The sequence below is a fragment of the Musca vetustissima genome, unplaced genomic scaffold, assembly GCF_032173495.1.
Source record: "Musca vetustissima isolate MV318-11 ecotype Yass unplaced genomic scaffold, APGP_CSIRO_Mvet_v1 utg18271, whole genome shotgun sequence".
Lineage (NCBI taxonomy): Eukaryota > Metazoa > Arthropoda > Insecta > Diptera > Muscidae > Musca > Musca vetustissima.
The window spans coordinates 766-22942 of NW_026877821.1; the positions used below are offsets into that span (position 1 = coordinate 766).

The 22177-nt window shown below is 36.9% G+C and overlaps 1 protein-coding gene across 1 annotated transcript; it reads left to right on the forward strand.

The window, feature by feature from the left end:
- Positions 1 to 915: 915 nt before the first annotated feature.
- On the forward strand, positions 916 to 19171 carry LOC133322505 (diuretic hormone receptor; the record flags this gene model as incomplete). Its single annotated transcript, XM_061531493.1, has 10 exons — positions 916 to 1114; positions 6179 to 6272; positions 11259 to 11352; positions 15883 to 15963; positions 16561 to 16634; positions 17823 to 17936; positions 18070 to 18258; positions 18436 to 18551; positions 18693 to 18746; positions 18946 to 19171. Coding segments are annotated over 10 exons (1241 nt in total), but the record flags the coding sequence as incomplete, so codon positions are not given.
- Positions 19172 to 22177: the final 3006 nt, after the last annotated feature.

Sequence of the window (22177 nt, forward strand, 5' to 3'; positions counted from 1 at the left end):
TTCTGAAGATTGTCAATAAAGACAGCCTTGAGGCTGTCTTCTTAAGTCTTGAGCCTATAAAGGCAGAATTTAGCCTATCTATAAAGACAGTCTAATGACAGCCTTGAGTATGTCTATAAAGACATTCTGGAAACTGTCTATAAATACAGCCTTGAGTCTGTCTATAAAGACTGTCTTGAGCCTGTCTATAAAGACTGTCTTGAGCATGTCTGTGAAGACAGCCATGAGCCTGTCTGTAAACTAAATTCAGTCACTAAAGACAGCCTTAAGCCCGTCAATATAGACATTCTAAAGTTTGTCAATAAAGACAACCTGTGAGCCTGTTTAAGAAGACAGTTTTGGGCCCATCTCTAGAGACAGCCTTGTGCGGGTCTATAAAGACAGCCTTGTTCATGTCTACAAAGGCAAAATTGAGCCTATCTATAAAGACAGTCTAATGACAGCCTTGAGCCTGTCTATAAATACAGTCATGAGTTTGTCTATCAATACAGCCTTGAGTCTGTCTATAAATACAGCCTTGAACCTACCTATAAAGACTGTCTTGATCCTGTCTAAAAAGACTGTCTTGAGCATGTCTACGAAGACAGCCATGACCCTGTCTGTAAATACATTCTGAAGTCTGTCTATAAAGACAGCCTGGAGCCCGTCTATAAAGCATAGCTATAAATACAGCCATGAGCCTGTCTATAGAGACAGCTTTGAACCTTTCTATAAAGACAGCCTTGAGACCGTCGGTAAGGACATCATGAAGCCTGTCTTTATAGAACCTGAGCCTGTCCATAAAGACAGTTATGAGCATGTCTAAAAAGACAGTTTATATCCTGTCAATAAATACCGCCCTGAGTCTATCTATGAGCCTTGAGCCTATACAAATATATTCTTGTAATTACTTTATTCTTTGTTTTTTTTTTTCAGAGAACGCCACCCGTTATTGCCACGCCAATGGAACCTGGGATCAATATACCAACTATGATGCCTGTATGCATTTAACAGAACCTGCCACCGTTTCGGAATTTGAACCGATAATCGAATTGCCAACAATAATCTATTATGTGGGCTATACCATATCACTGGTGTCGCTAACCTTGGCCCTGATGGTTTTTGCCTACTTCAAGTAAGAGGAAAAAAATAATTTAATTATTTCATTAACACACACACACACCTCCAAGTCAACCTCTTACGGAATTGTGTAATTTGTTAATTTTACAGAAAAAAGGGTTACACAACAAAAGGATTTGAAAAAAATAACAACAAAACTGTGTAAAAATAATGAATGAATGGAAGAAGGAAAAAAATTAAAGCTTTTATGTTAATGAGGCCAATGTTTGTGGTTTTGTCGGAGGGTTTCTTTTTGTAGTGCGCGTGCATACCTGGCTGGGAGTGTAGCTGACGAAGTCTTGTGGTTTATTATATGTTTACACGCACACACATATATATCCTCACCGTCGTAGTGGCGGAAAATTTCAGTAAACACATTCCAGTTGTAGCTACAGCAGTAATTAGCACCTATTAAAGTGAAATTATTTTTAGACGTGACAGCAAATATTTGTGCACGGCAAGTGTTGGGTTATGTGGGAGAATAGTGAAGGAGGACTTAGAGGATGAGGGAGAATATTGTCTCCATAAAACTATTATTTACACGTTGGTATGCGTAACATTTATGAAAGGGGATTGGGGAAAAATGTTCTTTCCCAAGACTATTATTTACATATGTGCAGATTCCCTTTGATGCTACCCAATAAAAAAATAAATAAAATTCGCATCCTGTCAACTGAAGCTCTTAACCTTGAGTCCTTTGTCTTTTATTTGCTCTCAGGATATTGTTTTAATTTTCTTTTTTTGCTCCCAATAAATATTTAATTTTATTTTCGAGCAGCCATTAAAAACACATTATATGCACTTCTTCTGCGGAGTTAATGACTCTGTCCGTCACTTAGATTGACAGTCAGGACAAGAAACAACTTTAAAAGTTATTTCTGTGTCACTGCAAATATTTGAAAAACTTTTTTTTCTGTTATGTTCTGTTATTTTTTTTCTCAAGCTCTCTTATATCACACATTCTTTGTCGCACTCTCACACTCGCACACACTCACCTACATCAATTATTTCTTTTTATTAAAGTGTCACCGGGGACGTATGAGTAATTAATTAAGCATGCTTAAGCATGTTATTGTTTATACTTTTCACATGGCATTTCCACTACTCTTGTCAACACTTCGTAAATGGGACGTAGGAAGTGAATAACTCCGACACCCCACACTTACTTTGTAGCCATTACGAAAATGTCTTTGTGTGGGTGATATGGGGGATGGATGAATTGTTGCCGCATTGTTAATCTTGCAACATGTCTTACCTCATCTCAGCTTGGTATTATAACACTTCATCTGTCACAAAGAAAGAATGAAAAAAACAACAACAAAATGACAACTCAAAGATCAAGCAGCAGGAAATTCATATGTTTATCCTGCTTTGTGTGGGTGTTTGGGTTTTTGTCAGCTCAGGTTTGGGTAATCCAGTTAGCTGAGAAGTATAACTTCAGGTAATTTTTCATTGAAGAAAATTCCTTGTAAATTTTGTAGGGTGATATATGTTTCATAAATAATGTGGGAGACGGAGGGAGAGAGGTAGGCTGTCTTTGTAGACGTGCTGAAGGCAGTATTTATAGATTGGTTCAAGGCTGTCATTATAGATGGACTTAAGGCGTGGGTGTTTAAATTTTTTTCAAGGCTTGCAACACTTACATAGCTGTCTTGTGACAGAACTTTCGTTCCATAAGACGAGCTTAAAAAAAATTCTGTGTGAGCCATCTGCTGGTTCGCTTTTATATGCCTTTTGGGCTGGGGCATCTTCATCCATTCTCACAACATGATCTAGCCAACGTAGTCACTCAATACGTAGATCTTTCGGATACTTTTTCTTTCAAAGACTTCAAGAGCTGCCTCATCTGCTTGAGTAAGTACCCATGCTTCAGATCCATATAACAGCACGGGTAGTATCAGCGTCTTGTAGAGTGTGAGTTTGGTATAGCGGAAGGTGGCCTTGCTTTTAAGTTGTTTGCTCAGACCATAGTAGCATCGATTGGCCATCACAATCCTTCTCCGAATTTCAAAACCGATGTCATTCGTTTTATTTATGACGGTACCATGGTATATAAAATCTTAGACTATCTCGAAGCTGTAGTTCTAAAGTTCCACAGTTGGTCCGGGTCTACTGGACGTCCTGCGCGTTTATACCATCAGTTTGATCTTCTCGCCCTTTACTGCCAGACCCACTTTGGCAGACTCCTTCTCAATTTGTTCAAAGGTGGCTGTTACCGCTCTCAATGTTCGACCCATTATGTCGATGTCATCGGCGTAGGCGAGAAACTGGTGTTGTTTGGTGTACAGAATACCATTTCTGTTCACCTTTGCCTCTCGTATGACCTTTTCCAGCAGGATGTTAAAAAGGTCACACGACAAACTGTCACCTTGTCTGAATCATCGTCCGGTGATAAAGGGCTCCGTGAGGTCCTTTCCGATTTAACGGGAGCAATTATACCAGTTAAAGTTATCCTGTATAGCCGAATTATTTTTGCAGGAATGCCAAACGCAGACGTGGCTTCATACACCTCTGAACGGATAGGGCTGTCGAATGCGACTTTATAGTCGATGAATAGGTGGAATGTGTCGATGTGTTTTTCTTGGGTTTTTTCCAGGATTTGGCGCAGAGTTAAAATCTGGTCAATTGTGGACTTGCCATGTCTGAAGCCCCATTAGTATGGTCCAATAATGTCATTGGCCATTGGCTTCAGTCGTTCACACAGGATAGCACCTTATATGCGATGGGAAGGAGACTTATTCCTCTATAGTTGCCACATATCGTCTTGTCTCCTTTTTTGTGCACGGGATATCCTATTTATACCAGAAGTTTTTCAAAATGCTCCTTCCAGATCCTCAGCACGCTGTCTGAATCTGTCACCAGGTTTCCTCCTTCACCTCTGCAGGAGGATGTGCCTGCACCAAAGCCTTCGGTCAGTAGCATTACGACACTCCTGACCGTAGCACGGATTTCTTGATGGTGCTCTTTGGTACCCAAGTTTTGCTTTTGTTGCAGTTTCTAGGGAGTGGGCAATTCTCTGCCATTGTGCTTCTATATTATTATCGGGACAAGGGGTGCTTTCGTCAAGCAGTTGGGTAAGTTCAGCTCAGTAGGCTTCTGCTATCTGCTGTGTTTGCAGCTTTTCGACGTCAAATTTCCGTGTTACAATAGATCGCACCTTTGCTGCTACATTAAGACGGCTGCGTACCTTGGCTGCTACAAGGTAATGGTTCGAATCGATATTCGCTCCTCGGATCGATCGGACGTCTAAAACACTGGATGAATGCCTTCCGTCTATCGCAACATGATCAATTTGATTTCTCGTTGTTCGATCGGGAGAAATCCAAGTGGCCTTGTGTATATCGTGATTCTTGAATCTGGTGCTGCTAAATACCATGTTTTTTTCTGCCGCGAAGTCAATCAACCTCTTGCCGATGTCTGATGTTTTCAAGGCTTGTATTAAGGCGTGGATTTTTTAAAAATTTTTTTCAAGGCTTGTATTAAGTCGTGGATTTTTTAAAAAAAAATTTTAAAGACTTGTATTAAGGCGTGGACTTTTTAAAATTTTTTTTCAAGGCTTGTATTAAGGCGTGGATTTTTTAAAAAAATATATTTCAAAGTCTCCATATACGGCTTGGATTTAAAAAAAATCTTTCAAGCTCTCCATAAGGCGGGGATTTTTTAAAAATTTTTTTCAAGACTTGTATTAAGGCGTGGACTTTTTAAAAATTTTTTTCAAGGCTTGTATTAAGGCGTGGATTTTTTAAAAATTGTTTTCAAGGCTTGTATTAAGGCGTGGATTTTTTAAAAAAATTTTCTAGGCTTGTATTAAGGCGTGGATTTTTTAAGACTTGTATTAAGGTGTGGACTTTTTAAAAATTTTTTTCAAGGCTTGTATTAAGGCGTGGATTTTTTAAAAATTGTTTTCAAGGCTTGTATAAAGGCGTGGATTTTTTAAAAATTGTTTTCAAGGCTTGTATTAAGGCGTGGATTTTTTAAAAATTTTTTTCAAGGCTTGTATTAAAGCGTGGATTTTTTAAAAATTTTTTTCAAGGCTTGTATTAAGGCGTGGACTTTTTAAAATTTTTTTTCAAGGCTTGTATTAAGGCGTGGATTTTTTAAAAAATTTTTTCAAGGCTTGTATTAAGGCGTGGATTTTTTAAAATTATTATTTTTTATTTAAATCTAAATTTAAATGAATTACGTTCCTTTGTTTTTCGTTTGTGAAAAAGAGACTCCCGCTTGAATTACATCAAAAAAAATGTGAAGTGATACTCGAGAAACAAATGAATTTAATTTCGTTGTTTTTCCTTCTTTCATCTACATAATATCTCATTTTCATGCTAATTAGATGAGGGAGGATGTGTGTGTGTGTGTGGATCTGTGTCCCGAATGCTATATTACGTGCCTGTGTCATTCTATAATTAATTCTCTTATCAAATACTAATTTGCCTTTCATTTTGTGTTTTTTTTTTCTTTTTTCTCCGATGCTTACATTTTCATTGTGGATTTGACACATACACACACTCACACACGTGCGCGAATTAAAATGTGAAAACAATGATTTGTGAACCAAATAATAATACAACAAAACCAACAACACCGATGAAAACAAAATACTTATTTATTTGGATGGAAAAAACAAAAACAACACAACATATTCAATCCAATGACATTAATAACAACATCAACAACTCTGGACATACACACACGCACACAATCACACCCGGACGAAAAAAAAACGACAACGAAATTGTCTTCCTCACCAAATAACCGCACAATTGCTCAACTGAATGGCACTTGGAATCACCAACGACGACGATGATGATGCCGACGACGACGATGGCGATAACAACCATAACTACATATCCAACTGACTGGCGGCTATGTTGTTTGATACTGTCCTGCATGTTGCCATCACTTCACTCCGCTCCCCCGCCTATGTGTGTCATTTGACTCTCCTGTGATGTGTTGCCACCACGTACACCATTCTACGTGTGTGTGTGTGTCTGCGTGTGTGGGTGTACAAATTTGCACTGTTGGCATTTTTCTTTGTTATTTGTTGCTGCCCCCGCTGATCGCTGTTCGTTGTTGCCTCCAGGGAACTACGTTGCTTACGCAACTCCATACATGCGAATTTATTCTTTACCTACATCATGTCTGGTTTACTCTGGATACTTACACTTTCTGTACAGGTGAGTAAATATATGTATGAATGTGTATGTGTGAGTACGTGAAGAACAGTGGTTCAATAAAAAACAAAAAACAAATATTTTCGAAGTCTCTATCAGAATAGTCGAAGACTTCTACAGGCTATCTGAAGGGATGGAAATACTTCTAAAATCGATCTCAAGAGTTCAGGATGTCTTAAGGTTTTAGACTGGTTCTTCATAGACGGGTTCTAGGTTAACAATTTAAAAGGGCTCGACTGTATTCCCTGGCGTGCTCTAAGTTTTCTAGGTGTGGATTTTTTTAAAAATATTTATACCCTACACAACTATGTTGTCAGTGTACTATAGCTTTGTGTAACCCCAAGAGTTTGTAACGCCAACATTATGTATACCGATAGTCATATCTCGAGTAGCTGAGTCGATCTAGACATGTGTGTCCGTCTGTCCATTATAATTTGTAAACACTATACAGGCCACAGCTATGGACCAATCTTCACGAAATTTTGCATTTTTTGGTAAAGATCGGTTAATATTTAGGGGATGAAATGGACCAAATACTTAATTTTTGTCGGTTTTTCTGAACGCTCCAGAGGCCGCAATTATGGCCCGAACATCACATGAAGAAGGGGATCGGGCTAAAGAATAAGTATGTCTGTTTTGATGAAGATCGGTCAATATTTGGCGGATCAAACTGACCCTGACTTTTGTGTGAAAAATTACAAAATTTGAAGGACATAGACCCGAAAAGTTAAAGGTAAACCAAGAGGAATGGTTGACCTTTAATTTGATGTCAATTATATTGTCGTATGTACTCGGATGTGGATGTTACACTTACATATTTACAGGTGCTCGCGTATTCATATATTATTTAATAACCCATTACCACATTAGAGGGCGGAAATATAGCGCAGATCACTTTGAAATTTTCCATAAGGATCCAGGTATGGTCAAGGACAACTCCTATAACTTTCGGTGATGATCAGATAATAATATTGGGATGAAGTGGACCGAAACTTTTGTGAATTTTTTGTTTTTTTTTTCGAGTCGATATGGAACCACAGAAAGTAAAATTTTCGTGGAAATTATGTAGGGTATCATATGATCGGCCCAGTCCGACTATACTATATATCCGCTCACTGGTTTTTAAATGCCCAACCTAGGCTTGTTTTCTTTTAATTTTTAAAGAATATTTTTTCAAGGCTTGGATTTCTTAAAGAATATTTTTTCAAGGCCTCAACCTAGGCGTGGATTTCTTGAATATTTTTTTCAAGGCTCTCAAAATATGCGTGGATTTTTCAAAGAATATTTTTTTAAGGCCTCAACCTAGGCGTGGATTTTTTTAATTTTTCAAGGCCTCAACCTAGTCGTGCATTTCTTAAAGAATATTTTTTTAAAGACCTCAACCTAGGCGTGGATTTCTTAAATAATATTTTTTCAAGGCCTCAACCTAGGCGTGGATTTCTTAAAGAATATTTTTTCAAGGCCTCAACCTAGGCGTGGATTTCTTAAAGAATATTTTTTCAAGGTCTCAACCTAGGCGTGGATTTCTTAAAGAATATTTTTTCAAGGCCTCAACCTAGGCGTGGATTTCTTAAAGAATATTTTTTCAAGGCCTCAACCTAGGCGTGGATTTCTTAAAGAATATTTTTTCAAGGCCTCAACCTAGGCGTGGATTTCTTAAAGAATATTTTTTCAAGGCCTCAACCTAGGCGTGGATTTCTTAAAGAATATTTTTTCAAGGCCTCAACCTAGGCGTGGATTTCTTAAAGAATATTTTTTCAAGGCCTCAACCTAGGCGTGGATTTCTTAAAGAATATTTTTTCAAGGCTCCCATAAGGCGTGGATTTTTTAAAGAATATTTTTTCAAGGCTCCCATAAGGCGTGGATTTTTTAAAGAATATTTTTTCAAGGCTCCCATAAGGCGTGGATTTTTTAAAGAATATTTTTTCAAGGCTCCCATAAGGCGTGGATTTTTTAAAGAATATTTTTTCAAGGCTCCCATAAGGCGTGGATTTTTTAAAGAATATTTTTTCAAGGCTCCCATAAGGCGTGGATTTCTTAAAGAATATTTTTTCAAGGCCTCAACCTAGGCGTGGATTTCTTAAAGAATATTTTTTCAAGGCTCCCATAAGGCGTGGATTTCCTAAAGAATATTTTTTCAAGTACAAGAAGGAGGCGTGGATTTCTTAAAGAATATTTTTTCAAGGCTCCCATAAGGCGTGGATTTTTTAAAGAATATTTTTTCAAGGCTCCCATAAGGCGTGGATTTTTTAAAGAATATTTTTTCAAGGCTCCCATAAGGCGTGGATTTTTTAAAGAATATTTTTTCAAGGCTCCCATAAGGCGTGGATTTTTTAAAGAATATTTTTTCAAGGCTCCCATAAGGCGTGGATTTTTTAAAGAATATTTTTTCAAGGCTCCCATAAGGCGTGGATTTCTTAAAGAATATTTTTTCAAGGCCTCAAACCTTAAAGAATATTTTTTAAGGCGTGGATTTCTTAAAGAATATTTTTTCAAGGCCTCAACCTAGGCGTGGATTTCTTAAAGAATATTTTTTCAAGGCCTCAACCTAGGCGTGGATTTCTTAAAGAATATTTTTTCAAGGCCTCAACCTAGGCGTGGATTTCTTAAAGAATATTTTTTCAAGGCTCCCATAAGGCGTGGATTTTTTAAAGAATATTTTTTCAAGGCTCCCATAAGGCGTGGATTTTTTAAAGAATATTTTTTCAAGGCTCCCATAAGGCGTGGATTTTTTAAAGAATATTTTTTCAAGGCTCCCATAAGGCGTGGATTTTTTAAAGAATATTTTTTCAAGGCTCCCATAAGGCGTGGATTTTTTAAAGAATATTTTTTCAAGGCTCCCATAAGGCGTGGATTTTTTAAAGAATATTTTTTCAAGGCTCCCATAAGGCGTGGATTTTTTAAAGAATATTTTTTCAAGGCTCCCATAAGGCGTGGATTTCTTAAAGAATATTTTTTCAAGGCCTCAACCTAGGCGTGGATTTCTTAAAGAATATTTTTTCAAGGCTCCCATAAGGCGTGGATTTCTTAAAGAATATTTTTTCAAGGCCTCAACCTAGGCGTGGATTTCTTAAAGAATATTTTTTCAAGGCCTCAACCTAAGGCGTGGATTTTTTAAAGAATATTTTTTCAAGGCTCCCATAAGGCGTGGATTTTTTAAAGAATATTTTTTCAAGGCTCCCATAAGGCGTGGATTTTTTAAAGAATATTTTTTCAAGGCTCCCATAAGGCGTGGATTTTTTAAAGAATATTTTTTCAAGGCTCCCATAAGGCGTGGATTTTTTAAAGAATATTTTTTCAAGGCTCCCATAAGGCGTGGATTTTTTAAAGAATATTTTTTCAAGGCTCCCATAAGGCGTGGATTTCTTAAAGAATATTTTTTCAAGGCCTCAACCTAGGCGTGGATTTCTTAAAGAATATTTTTTCAAGGCCTCAACCTAGGCGTGGATTTCTTAAAGAATATTTTTTCAAGGCCTCAACCTAGGCGTGGATTTCTTAAAGAATATTTTTTCAAGGCCTCAACCTAGGCGTGGGTTTTTTAAAGAATATTTTTTCAAGGCTCCCATAAGGCGTGGATTTTTTAAAGAATATTTTTTCAAGGCTCCCATAAGGCGTGGATTTTTTAAAGAATATTTTTTCAAGGCTCCCATAAGGCGTGGATTTTTTAAAGAATATTTTTTCAAGGCTCCCATAAGGCGTGGATTTTTTAAAGAATATTTTTTCAAGGCTCCCATAAGGCGTGGATTTTTTAAAGAATATTTTTTCAAGGCTCCCATAAGGCGTGGATTTTTTAAAGAATAAGGCGTGGATTTTTTAAAGAATATTTTTTCAAGGCTCCCATAAGGCGTGGATTTTTTAAAGAATATTTTTTCAAGGCTCCCATAAGGCGTGGATTTTTTAAAGAATATTTTTTCAAGGCTCCCATAAGGCGTGGATTTTTTAAAGAATATTTTTTTAGCCCCTGTCACAAAATTTGAAACCACTGTATGGTGTCCTGCATGTGTAACAAGGCGTGGATTTCTTAAAGAATTTTTTTTCAAGGCCTCAACCTAGGCGTGGATTTTTTAAAGAATAATTTTTCAAGGCCTCAACCTAGACGTGGATTTCTTAAAGAATATTTTTTTCAAGGCTCCCATAAGGTGTAGATTTTTTTAAAAATATTTTTTCAAGGCCTCAACCTAGGCGTGGATTTCTTAAAGAATATTTTTTTAGCCCTTGTCACAAAATTTGAAACCACTGTATGGTGTCCTGCATGTGTAACAAGGCGTGGATTTCTTAAAGAATATTTTTTCAAGGCCTCAACCTGGGCGTGGATTTTTTAAAGAATATTTTTTCAAGGCCTCAACCTGGGCGTGGATTTTTTAAAGAATATTTTTTCAAGGCCTCAACCTGGGCGTGGATTTTTTAAAGAATATTTTTTCAAGGCCTCAACCTGGGCGTGGATTTTTTAAAGAATATTTTTTCAAGGCCTCAACCTGGGCGTGGATTTTTTAAAGAATATTTTTTCAAAGCTCTCAAATAAGGCGTGGATTTTTTAACGAATATTTTTTAAGCGCCTGTCACAAAATTTGAAACCACTGTATGGTGTCCTGTATGTGTAACCGATTGTGTTCGTATATGAGGAAGTAAATTGTATATTTTTGTTGTTGTTGTGCATTACATTATTAATTCATGCAAAGAACACTCCACCCTTATATCGTCTCTAAATGCACACATAAACAATTTGTTTTGCTCTAATTTAAAGTATACAAATATGTATACGATTGTGTTGAAACATCGTGTATGTCGTCTAACTTGGGTTTACTGCTTTGCGAAGAAATTTGTTTATTAAATTTTTGTTTTGTCATCATCGCCATCATCAGGAGCAGGAGGAGCAGCAACAGTATACCATCATCAGCACCATCATTATTTTCATACTCCAATCCTCCGAACAGTTGGGTGAAAGTAATTCTTTGTCTTTTTCTCGTTCCATGTTGTTCTCTGCCATAGATTTCCCTGCATACCGGCATGGCGGGCTGTATTGTCCTGGTGACATTATTTCATTTCTTTACGCTGACAAATTTCTTTTGGATGTTGGTAGAAGGTAAGTAAAGTAGGATAACGAAGCTGAGGATTAGTTACCGTATAAAATAAATTATGACTTTAAAACGACGAGGGGCTTATACACCGCGAATGACAAATTATGCTAAATAAGTACTCAGACCAGATGGGAATGTGTTTTAGATGGAAAATTTATTAGAAAAACAAATAAACAATTTAAAGGGATATTTATTTTAAAGATAATTTAAAAATAATAACTTAAGAACATACGGAACAATATTTCTGTGGGAGCTACAAGGTTCATCAATAGGTGCTGATTTTTTAAAAATATTTTTTCAAGGGCCATCAACAGAAATGGATTTTTTAAAAATATGTGTAAAGGTTGACATAGGGGATGATAGATACCAAGCAACGTCTCTGATTCTCTTTAATATGGCAAAGTCCAGCCTTATCTTGGTCCCTCTTTCATCTCAGTTGTGGACACTGACCTCCCCGCAGTGCCACCTATGGTAGCTATTTTCATCACCCGATGAAATAGTGAGCTAATATGTGCCGGGAGTTCACCCATAAGAACTATAAAAAAATGGGTTGAGACTTCGGGTTAGTTGCCCACACTCGGAAAACCGAACCTACTATGAAAAAGCAAAGAAAAAGAAAACCAAATCCCCCTAATGTTGACGACCACCGCAAACGTATAAAGGACCACGATCTGCGAATCTGCACTTGCAATGTGCGCACGTTGTACAGGACAGGCGCAGTTGTCGGATGTACTCAAGAAGTACAAAGCCGATATTATTGCCTTACAGGAAATGCGATAGAAAGGGACTGGCGTAAGTAAATCAGATAATTACACCCTGTATTATAGCTGCCATGAAACGAGACGTGAATTTGGCTGCGAATTTACGGTTAACAGGAGAATCAACGACATCGTCTCCAAATTCACTCCACTATATGAGAGAATTGCTATAATCCGTATAAAAGCGAAGTTCTTCTAGATCCGACCGATGATAAAGATGAACAGACCAAATACATATTTTACGAGCGCCTAGAAACAGCATATGACCGTTGCCCTGGCCATGACATTAAAATTCTGCTAGGAGATTTTAATGCAAAAAATGGTAGGGAAAATACCTTTAGCCACCCCGTTGGAAAATTCAGCCTCCATGAAGGAACATCATACAACGGCATGAGGTTGATTGGCTTCGCGGTAGCAAAAAACATGGTAGTTAACAGCACTAGAATCAAGCATCTCGATATACACAAGGCCACTTGGATTTCTCCCGATCGAACAACGTGAAATCAAATCGATCATGTTGTGATAGACGGAAGGCATTTATCCAGTGTTTTAGACGTTCGCTCGATCCGTGGACCGAATATCGATTCGGACCATTACCTTGTGGCAACCAAGATACGCACCCGTCTTAATGTAGCAGCAAATGTGCGATCTAATGTAACACGGAAATTTGACGTCGAAAAGCTGCAAACACAACAGATTGCAGAAGCCTACTCCGCTCAACTTACCCAACTGCTTGACGAAAGCACCACTTGTCGCGATAATAATATAGAAGCACAGTGGGCAGAGAATTGCCCACTCCCTACAAACTGCAGAAAAAGCAACACTTGGGTACCAAAGATCACCATCAAGAAACTCGTGGTACGATCAGAAGTGTCGTAATGCTACTGATATGAAAAATGCAGCGTATAGGGCAACCTATAGAGAGAAAAGCAGAGAGGAGAAATTTATTTTCAGAAAAAAAGAAGAAATAACAAGAAAAACGTGAGCGTGAGCGTGAGCAAATCGACATGTACAGGAGTTAGAATGAAGTCCGAAAATTCTACCAACGGGTAAAACACCAAACCGAAGGCTTTGGTACAGGCACATCCTCCTGTAGAGATGAAGAAGGAAACCTGGTGACAGATACAGACAGCGGGCTGATGATCTGGAAGGAACATTTTGAAAAACTTCTGGTATCAAATAGTAGCTGTGAAGTGGATACCCCATAATCAATAATAGATGACGGTATGGAATGTATACTACCTATCCAAGATGAAGTCAGAATAGCAATCAATCGGCTGAAGAATAATAAAGCAGTAGATGCCGATGGTTTACAAACCGAACTATTCAAGACTGGTGGTCAGGTGCTGGCAAGGAGCATGCACCAGCTGATTAGTATAATTTGGCTAGAAGGATGCAAGCCCAATGATTGGAACCGCAGCATCCTTTGTCCCGCGCACAAAAAAGGAGACAAGACGATATGTGCCAACTATAGAGGAATAAGTCTCCTTCCCATCGCATATAAAATGATATCCAGCGTGCTGTGCGAACGACTGAAGCCAGTGGTCAACGACATTATTGGACCATACCAATGCGGCTTCAGACCTGGCAAGTCCACCATTGACCAGATTTTCACTCTGCGCCAAATCCTAGAAAAGACCCATGGAAAACACATCGACACATGCCACCTATTCGTCGACTATAAATCCGCATTCGACAGCCCATTCCGTTCAGAGCCATGTATAAAGTCTGCGTTTGGCATTCCTGTAAAATTAATACGGCTATGCAGGATAACTTTAAGTGGCACAAGATCAGCAGTTAAAGTCGGAAAGGACCTCTCGGAGCTCTTTAATATCTAACGAGGATTCAGACAAGGTGACAGTTTGTCGTGTGACCGTGTTAATATCCTGCTGGAAAAGGTCATACGAGAGGCAAAAGTGAACAGAAATGGCAATCTGTACACCAAACAACACCAGTTACTCGTCTACGCCGATGACATCGACATAATGGGTCGAACACTGAGAACGGTAACAGCCACCTTTGAACAAATTGAGAAGGTGTCTGTCAAAATAGGTCTGTCGGTAAACGGCGAGAGGACCAAGCTGATGGTATCAATGCATAAGACGTCCAGTATACTTGGACCTGAAACATAAGTACTACAGCTTCGAGGTAGTTAAAGATTTTATATACCTTTGTTTTCTCCCATACCTAGGTTCCGCCAATACGTTCCGCCAATACCCTGGAAAAACGTCAATACCGCAAAGCTGCCAAGGTACTGCTGGTTTTAATCCCTCTCTTTGGCATTACCTATTTGGTGGTATTGGCCGGTCCCTTGGAGGGCGGTGTCATGAATCACATGTTTGTCATTGTGCGGGCTGTGCTGTCGAACACTGAGAGCGGTGACAGCCACCTTTGAAAAAATTGAGAAGGAGTCTGCCAAAGTGGGTCTGGTAGTAAACGGGGTCTGGGTCTGGAACTTAAGAACTACAGCTTCGAGGTACTCAAAGATTTTATATACCTTGGTACCGCCATAAATAAAATTAATGGCATCAGTTTTGAAATTCGGAGAAGGATAGTGATGGCCAACAGATGCTACTACGGTCCGAGTAAGCAACTGATAAGCAAGGCCACCTCACGCCAGACCAAACTCACACTCTGCAAGACGCTGATATTACCCGTGCTATTATATGGATCTGAAGCATGGGTACTTACGCAAGCAGATCAGGCAGCTCTTGGAGTGTTTGAGAGAAAATTTCTCCGAAAGATATATGGGTCGATCTGCGTTGACGATGAATATCGCCGTCGAATGAACCATGTGTTGTGCCAGCTATTCTCGGACATTGACATTGTTAGACTGCGTTGGCTAGGTCATGTTGTGAGAATGGATGAAGATGCCCCAGCCCAGAACTGGCATATAAAAGCGAACCAGCTGATGGTTCACACAGAAAGATAGAAAGCCCAAGTTGAAGACAAAATTGTCGAATATGGTCTTTCAAATTGGAAAACATGCTCAAAGACCGCCGCGCCTGGAAATCTTGTTTTAGGTTGGCTTATGGAACGAAAGTTCTGTCACAAGCCAGCTGAGTAAGTAAGTAAAGTGTAAATGTTCATCAACAGGCGTGAATTTTTTAAAAAATATTTTTGGTGGATCCATACAAGGCTTGGATTTTTTAATTTATTTTTTTTGAGGGATCCATATAAGGCGCGGATTTTTAAAAAATAATTTTTTTGTTTTGGGATCAATATAAGGCGCGGGTTTTTTTAATAATTTTTGGGGATCCATAGAAGGCCTCGACAACAATGAACAACGTTTTTTTTTAATTAAGTTTTCAATAATATAAAAATTTTTACAAATATTTTTTCAAGGATTTGTTGATTTTTTTTAAAGACTAAAATTGTACCTTTCAATTTATTATTGTGAATTTGTTGTTATTTTAATTCCAAGAAAATGCATTGAACTGAAAGGAAGTGCCTTTGGAAAATGAAAACAAATTTCATATTTTATTTTGTTTTCGTCGAAGATTATTTATTTGCATATCATGTAGCCAATATAAGTCCCTGGTTGAAAGTGCTGCAGTACCAGTCCCCTCTACCTCTCCACCTATAAGACCACAGGACAACAACAACATATTTACCTGTATATCAATATTTTTATTTATTTTATTTTCTTATTGCATTTTTCTCTCTCCCCATTTTCCAATTCAATCGAAACCAACACCTCCAACCGAATGTCATGGTAATCGGGTGTGTGTGGCCACCAATAATAACAACAACAACACCTACACCCACCTCATACAGGGTTATATCTCTACATTCTGGTGGTGAAAACATTTTCCGGTGATAATACACGATTTACGGTCTATGCCACCATTGGCTGGGGTAAGTATGAAATAAATTTTCCAATTTATTTCCATGTGTGTGAGTGTGTGTAAGGATACAAAATTGTTTCTTTTCATTTTCCATTGAAAATGTCAATACGAGAAGAATTTTTGCAATTATGAAATTGACATTTTAAAATAAATATTTAATGGTCGGACCGAACAGAAAATCGAACCCAGAAAAATATAAAAAAAATCGGTATACTTAATTATTTCAATTTGTATAATTGGCCAGTTGGACACAATCACACACACACACTTTCCATACAAATATTTTTGTTTGTTTATTGTTTGGGTTTTCCGATTTTTTTGTTGTTGTTATGCTGATGACAGAATTTGCTTGCGGAAACCTCAATCACACACACACAACAACAACACAATGTTTTGAAATGATTTTTTTTCCTCTTAGAATAACAATTGTTTGGAATGTATGTGTGTGTGTGAGGGTATCCTCCTATTTGACTGCTTATTAAATCTATCCCAATATTTTGTCTCTTCTTTTCTTTTTCCTTGATCCCTTTTGGCTGTAATTGCTGTTTGTTGTGGCGGGTCATCATAATGACCAACAAACAACCATCAACCCCCCACCAACTAACAGGAGGTCCTGCTGTTTTTGTTGTTATTTGGGCGATAGCCAAAGGCCTGACAATGTCATCTGCCACAAATGACCAGGTATGTATCAGAACTCGTAAAAAAGGTAACGACATCCTTTGACAATGTGAATGTGTGTGCGTAAGAGCCTCTAGAAGTTAAGCAGAATTTATGGTCAATAGTGGTTCCAAAAAACGTAAACATAAAAAAAAAATTTTAAAGATATAAACAAGGTGCGGACTTTTTAAAGAATATTTTTTCAAGGCCTATATCAGGCGTGGATTTTTTTTAAAGAATATTTTTTCAAGTCCTATAACAGGCGTGGATTTTTTTTAAAGAATACTTTTTCAAGGCCTATATTATGCGTGGATTTTTTAAAGAATATTTTTTCAAGGCCTATATCAGGCGTGGATTTTTTAAAGAATATTTTTTCAAGGCCTATATCAGGCGTGGATTTTTTAAAGAATATTTTTTCAAGGCCAATATCAGGCGTGGATTTTTTAAAGAATATTTTTTCAAGGTCTATATCAGGCGTGGATTTTTTAAAGAATATTTTTTCAAGGCCTATAACAGGCGTGGATTTTTTAAAAACGATTTTTTCAAGGCCTATATCAGGCGTGGATTGTTTAAAGAAGATTTTTTTCAAGGCCTATATCAGGCGTGGATTTTTTAAAGAATATTTTTTCAGGGCCTATATCAGGCGTGGATTTTTTAAAGAATATTTTTTCAAGGCCTATATCAGGCGTGGATTTTTTAAAGAATATTTTTTCAGGAGTGGATTTTTTGAAGAATATTTTTTTAAGACCTATATCAGGCGTGGATTTTTTAAAGAATATTTTTTCAGGAGTGGATTTTTTAAAGAATATTTTTTCAGGAGTGGATTTTTTAAAGAATATTTTTTCAAGGCCTATATCAGGCGTGGATTTTTTAAAGAATCCACTCCTCTGAGATTTGGAAATACTTTGGAAAGGTCTATTTTCAAAGGTCCTAAATAACTCACCCGAAAAAAGGACTACACGTGCCCTTTTAAATAATAAAAACACTTCCTGTTTGTTTGAGATTAATTTTTCACATCAGTGGTTTTGGAAAGGGTTGTGTTTTTGAAATCACTGTTATGTCAGCAGGACTTTTCGACCAGCTAATGGCTTGGCCAAGGAAAGGATATCCTTCTAATTGCTTCAGTATTTCTATTAATTTCTGTACCTGATTTTACCATGAGTGTCTCCTTGTGTGTCTCTCTCTTTTACCATTTTTGTTCCTCAACCACAGATTGAAATAGAAGGCTGTCCATGGATGCAGGAAACCTATGTCGATTGGATATTCCAAGGACCGGTGTGTTCGGTTTTAATAATTAATTTAATATTTCTGCTACGAATAATGTGGGTAAGTTTGACAACAATAACAACAAATACCATTAGATAAAAGAGTAACAACAACAACATGAAACCGCAATTTAAAAATTAAAAACATTTTTCCGATTTTCTATTCCTCCTTGATTTTTATCTCCCATACCTAGGTGTTGATAACCAAACTACGTTCCGCCAATACCCTGGAAACCCGCCAATACCGCAAAGCTGCCAAGGCACTGCTGGTTTTAATCCCTCTCTTTGGCATTACCTATTTGGTGGTATTGGCCGGTCCCTCGGAGGGCGGTGTCATGAGTCACATGTTTGCCATTGTGCGGGCTGTGCTGCTGAGCACTCAGGTGAGTGAGTGTGGGGTGGTGGTGACCAGCAGCTGTGGCAGCAGCGGTTAACCTTTAAATTGTGTGTTTTTCACTAACGGAAAATTAATTAAAATCTATTTTCTTTTTATTTTCCATTTTTCTACTCTCGTTGCCGCAATAACAACAACAACAATGGTTTTGGACTAATGGTTTTAGGGGTTTTCGGTTTCATTGTTCTATTGTTTTCTTAATTCGGAGGTACGCAACGCCTTGCGGCATCACATCTCAACCTGGCAGGATGAACGCAATATACGCCTGAATCAATCCAGAAGGTAGGTATTATGTTGGCCCTCCCCAACCCCCCTCTCCCGAATGAATACACTCCCTCACCTAAATGTTTTGTGGATTAGTTAGTCAGTTTATCTAAGGCACATACTCTCCTCCTCTCCCCTGCTCACTCTCTTTCTCTGTAGGTATGTTTCCAAAGGCTTTTCCAAAGATACTTCACCGCGTACCGAGTGCACCAGGTATGATTTATAGGATTAAGCCTACTAAAAACTCACACACTCACTACTCCACCTCCTCTCTGTCTCAGACTGTGGTAAATTTTTGCAAATTCTTTGATGCTTTCATTCCGCTCGGGATTCAATACTGATGAAGTTTTTGTGTTTTCCTTCGAAAATTTTGTTTCTTCTTCTCTTTTTTCGGAATTGATATCGATTGCAGGCCACTGACAGCCTACTATGGGAAGGGTAAACGGGAGTCGTGTGTTTCATCGACCACCACCACTACAATAATTGGTCAACATCATTCAATGTCGCTGCAGCGTGGAATGGTTGGATGTGGTGCCATCGGAGGAGGTGGCGGCGGCGGATCAAATGGAGCTTTGCATATGATGCCAACAGCCACCACATTAACGCTGATGCCCAGGGCTGTGAGTCCTTTGATGAAGGTAGGTAATTTGGTTTTTCTTCTTGTTGTTGTAACATAGTGAAAGAAATCGAATGAAAGGTCCACAGATGTTCGAAGAAGAAGAAGGGATATTGGGAAAACAAGATATCAAAGGATGTAAGTGTAGAAATAATAAAATCCCTTATCAATTACAAGGTCAGGATATTGATAGCTGGAAATTAAAGCATTTAAATATTTAAAAAGTAAAAAAGCAAAAATCGTAAAGAATAATTATTCAAGGCGTAGATTTTTTAAAGAATATTTTTTTCAAGGACCTCAGAACAAGGCGTGGATTTTTTAAAGAATATTTTTTCAAGGACCTCAGAACAAGGCTTGGATTTTTTAATTTTGATTTTGTTCAGGGTCATACCAAGGCGTATATTCTTAAAGGATGATATTTTCAGGGTCATAATAAGGCGTATATTCTTAAAGGATGATTTTTTGGGGTCATACCAAGGCGTATATTCTTAAAGGATGATTTTTTCAGGGTCATATCAAGGCGTGGATTCTTTAAGGATGATTTTTTCGGGGTCATACCAAGGCGTAGATTCTTTAAGGATGATTTTTCAGGGTCATACCAAAGCGTAGATTTTTTAAGGATGATTTTTTCAAGGCGTAGATTCTTTAAGGATGGGTTTTTCAAGGCGTAAATTCTTTAAGGTTGATATTTTCAGGGGGTAGATTCTTTAAAATATCTTTAGATAAAAAAATCGTCAGGTCCCTGAGGGCACTTTTTTCTATAGAAAAAAAAAATCGTCAGGTCCGTGAGGGCACTTTTTTCTATAGGAGAAAAATCGTCAGGTCCCTGAGGGCAATTTTTTCTATAGAACAAAAAATCCTCAGGTCCCTGAGGTGGCTTTTTTCTACACAAAAATTTGTTTAGGTCCCTGAGGTGGCTTTTTTCTATAGAAAAAAATTCTTGAGGTCCCTGAGGACGCTTTTTTCTATAGAAAGAATTCCTCAGATCCCTGAGGACACTTTTTTCTATAGAAAGCAAATCCTCAGGTCCCTGAGCACACTTTTTCCTATAAAAAACAAATCCTCTGGTCCCTGAGGACACTTTTTTCTATAGAAAAAAATTCCTCAAGTCCCTGAGGACACTTTTTTCTATTGGAAAAAATTCCTCAGGTCCCTGAGGACACTTTTTTCTATAGAAAAAAAATTCCTCAGGTCCCTGAGGACACTTTTTTCTATAGAAAAAATTCCTCAGGTCCCTGAGGACACTTTTTTCTATAGAAAAAAATTCCTCAGGTCCCTGAGGTGACTTTTTTCTATAGAAAAAAATTCTTCAGGTCCCTTAGTTATCTTTTATTCTATAAAAAAAATTCTCCAAATAAAATATCTCTGAAAAATTTATAATTGTATTAATAAGAAATATTTCTAAATTATTTGATTTATGTTTTCTTTCTTTCCAGGACCTTGAAGAAAATTCAGTGTAAGCTAATCAACATTTTCACTCAAATCAAAAACCAAAACAAGCTGAAGGCGGATGTACCTGATGTTTACATCACATAATCATCATCAACAAAACCCTCCAAAAACCAAATAAACCCTATACATATTTATTTTTTCAAAAAAAAAAAGTAAAAACCAACATAGCAATACCTAACCTTAAAAAAATAACTAATATTTTTGTGGTTTCTGGAATTTTGAAAGCAAAGCAACCGAGTTTAAAAATTAACCACATAACAACAAAAAATACATATTAAAGGTATAGACCAAATAACATTTATATAATACAAATTTATAAGTAGCATAATGTAAATATACATAAATACATATATTCCAGATATATACAAACACACACACATATATTTATATATATATATATATATATATTGTAGTATAATAAAGTTTAATTTTTATGATGAAAATGATAGAAAATTGAGAATAAAATTAAGAGCACTTTGTATAGAAATGTTTATAAATGCACCAAATTAAAAACGAAATAATAGCAGAAGATGAAGACAAAACAAAACCAGCAACAATATTACAACAACGTAAATTTTAATTCTCAAAATCAGATTTGTTTTGAGGCAAACCACATTCTGGTGTTTTTTATTATTATGAATAACACATTTTTATGTTCCGAGTCTTCCGTTTTACAAAGTAGAAAGAAAAAATAATAAAATCACAAAAAAATAAATAAAATATTTCCTGAGGCCACACAATAATAACCACTTTTAAAGTTTTTTTTACTTTCTTTATTGGAGAATACAGTGGAACACAAAAGTGAAAGCTCTTCATCAGATAGGAGTTATTTTTAAGGGACTTCTGTGAATAGAAATCTTATCGTAGGTACCTGTGTACACATCAGATCTTTCATATTGGAAATAATATGTTTGTAAGAAATCCACACGTCGAATGTGTCATAAAAATATATCTTTTAAAGCCCTGGCATTGGATATACTTGGTAAAATGTCCTTTAAAAAATAAACGTCCCAGAAAAAAATTTGCTTAATATCAATGCTATGGTAAGTCGCTGAAAAAATTTTTTTTTTAAAACTCTCACTTTTTTTGAGGTTCATAAAAAACATGTTTTTTTTAATATATTGTTGAATTGCTTCAGGTATATTCAGAACCCAAGCCTTAGATAGTCATAGAAAAATATTTTTAAAAATCTAGACATTAACGAAATCCAATCTTCAGGTTGATCTATGAAAAAATATTTGTTCAAAAATACAGGGTTTAGATAATTACAGCAATAAATATTTTTAACACCACCTTGGAAATGCGTAGATTTCTTAACAAAGGCTTTGGATATTAGCTGAATACAAAATTAACCAAAGATTTGGTTAGTCTCTAATAAAAATATTCTTTGAAAAAATGCAGCTTTTGAAAGATTCTGTATAATAATCCTTTACAAAATCTACACGTTGAATAAACTTAAACAATTTTTTAAATCAATGCCTTGCGCAGCCTCTGAAAAAAATGAAAACCTAAGGACGTCCAGGACCCCTAGAACGTCCCTAAAAAATATTTCATTTCAAATATAGGTTTTAACCAG